At 42.3% G+C, this 2,688-nt stretch overlaps 1 protein-coding gene across 1 annotated transcript in view; it reads right to left on the minus strand.

Moving 5' to 3' along the window:
* The window catches only part of LOC115277422 (laminin subunit alpha-3-like), a 154,939-nt gene that overhangs the window by 147,619 nt on the left and 4,632 nt on the right, over window positions 1-2,688 (minus strand). The window contains 2 exon segments of the mRNA XM_029921573.1: window positions 1,733-1,832; window positions 2,534-2,639. Of these exon segments, the coding sequence (XP_029777433.1) occupies window positions 1,733-1,832; window positions 2,534-2,639 (206 nt within the window).

Genomic DNA, 2,688 nt, shown 5'->3' on the forward strand with positions numbered 1-2,688 from the left:
GGCAAGGGAAACAAAAGCAAAAACAAACAATTAGGACTACACGAAAATTAAAGGCTTCTGCCCAGCAAAGGAAACAGCCAACACAACTAGAATACAACCTGTCGAATGGAGAAGATGTTGGTAAACGACACATCTGAGAAAGGGCTAGTATCCAAAATATATGGACAACTTATATGACTCAACATCAAAAAACACATAATCCGATTTTAAAAATAGGCAAAAGACATGAACAGACATTTCTCCAAAGAAGACCTAACGATGGCAAACAAATACATGAAGAGATGCTCAACATCACTCATCATTGGGGAAATACAAATCAAAACCACAGTGCGATGTCACCTCACACCTGTCAGAATGGCTAAAATAAAAAATATAAGACACAAGTGTGGGGGAGGATGTGTAGAAAAAGGAACCTCGTGCACTGTTAGTAAAAATGCAAGCTGGTGCTGTTACTATGGAAAACAATATGGAGGCTCCTCAAAAAATTAAAAATAGAATTACCATATAATCCAGTAATTCCACTTCTGCCTATTTACCCCAAAAATACTATCTTGCTAACATGAAATGAAAAGACACATGCTCCCCTATGTTTATTGCAGCATTACTTACAATAGCCAAATTATGGAAGTAACCCAAGTGTCCATCCATCAATGGATGAATGAATAAAGATGTCATATGTGTGTATACGTACATTTACTTAATATTCCATTGTGTGTGTATGTACACACACACACACACACACACACACACACACACACACCATGGAATATTATTCAGCCATAAAAAAGAATGAAATCTTGTCTTGTCTGGATCTAGAGGATATAATACTAAGTAAAATAAGTCAGTAAGAAAAAGACAAATATCACCTGATTTTACATGTATGTGGAATATAGGAAACAAAACAAATAAACAAATAAACAGACTCTTAAATAGAGAGAATAAACTGATGGTTACTGGAGGAGAGATGGATGGGGGGATGGGTGAAGTAGGCGAAGGAAATCAAGAGTACCCTTATCATGATGAGCAGAGTAATGTATAAAATTGCTGAATCACTATATTTTACACCTGAAACTATCACTCATCATTAACACTGTATGTTAACTAGTGTTAATTAAAAATTATTTTAAACCTATAAAATGTTGACTATGACAAGACGCAGAGACAGTATGCTGCCATACCCATGACAGCCCTTCTGGGAGCTCAGTCTTCATTTGCTCCTTTGCTCCTACAGTTCATTTTAATTAGCTTCTGCATGAGATGAGGGACTCTGTCCCACCTCAAGAGTTTTCTTCCCCTCCCTTCCCCTCCCTTCCCACTGCACCCAGTGTAACACACCTGGCCTCTCCACGCCTTCAGTCATGGGTCCCAAGGGACAACCTGGAATTGAATCTCCTTGGCCCAGGAGCCTGCTCACTTGCTGGGCTCCTTCATGCTGTGGTTCTTACATGGAGGTTTGCCCACAGGAACCCACCTCAAGCATCCAGCTCTAGTCCTGTCCACCTGGCTTTTTTATATCTGTGGGAACTGTCCAGTGAGGCATCTCTGTGACCTACAAAGTACCTCCTGCTGTAATGGGGCTCCCTGACAAGTGTCCAGATTTCAAATGACAGTACAGCTTCATCAGCCCTCTCTCTTTAGGACGGCGTGTCTCTTCACAGGAACTGTCAGCACAGACAGGACTCTCTGAGAGTCTTCCACATCAGGACGGGAGGAAACCTCCCTGAAGACTCACCGCTGGCACGCCCTGCCCACCACATGCTCTCGGCAACGGCATCCTCCGGAGGGCCCACTGCACATGGGCGTGATCGCTCCACTGATGTCACATTGACAGCCTAAAGGTCAGGAAACAACAGTGGTGACCATCAAAGCATCTCCACATTGAAGCTCTCTCTCCCTCTATGAGAAGTGGAAATCAGTAAGATCAAGCCGCTTCCTACCCCTGCCACATCTCATAGCCCGCAGATGTTAGAAATATATAGGGACCTCCCAAACTGAGATGGGACGTGCCCCCAAAGGTACCACTTGTAAGCTGGAGGTACACTCATAGGTCAGCTCTGACACTGCTCTCCGGTGGAAGGGGACAGGACCCTGGGAGCTAAACATGATTTAACAACACAGTGCCCTTATCAACAATGTCTGCTGAGGAGAGAGTCTGTGAGAGAGATACAACAGTAGTGTGAGGGGCCACAATCTTATTAGTTGTATTATTTAATACAATATTATCTCTAAAATGTGGTGTGAGCTATTTTGATAATATAAAAAATATCCTCAAAATGACTAAGTCTTGAAGTTATTTATGAAATTAACAGATGACTCCCCATCCATCACAATTGTGTTTAAACGAACAACGTGCTGCAGAAGAGAAGTGGAAGCAGCCCCGATTGCAATTTATTACTAGTTTAAATTGACAGAATTTTTAAGTCCCATCCCATCAGAAAGACTGCATGAAGACAACAATCTCAGAAGAAAGATAATCCGGGCAGTCTTTGCCCATCAACACTGGCTACACTCGGGACCCACTGGAAGTATTTACCTTGACACCCAAAGTAATTACTCTTTTCCAAAGCATAATATCCATCCTCACATGTGTCACAGGAATCGCCACTGACATGAGACTTGCAGTGACAGTCACCATCTTGCTGTCGAATAAACAAGGTGGCAAAATGTAAGATCACACAATTTGCTGAT

Source organism: Suricata suricatta, chromosome 14 (assembly GCF_006229205.1).
Source record: "Suricata suricatta isolate VVHF042 chromosome 14, meerkat_22Aug2017_6uvM2_HiC, whole genome shotgun sequence".
Classification (NCBI taxonomy): domain Eukaryota; kingdom Metazoa; phylum Chordata; class Mammalia; order Carnivora; family Herpestidae; genus Suricata; species Suricata suricatta.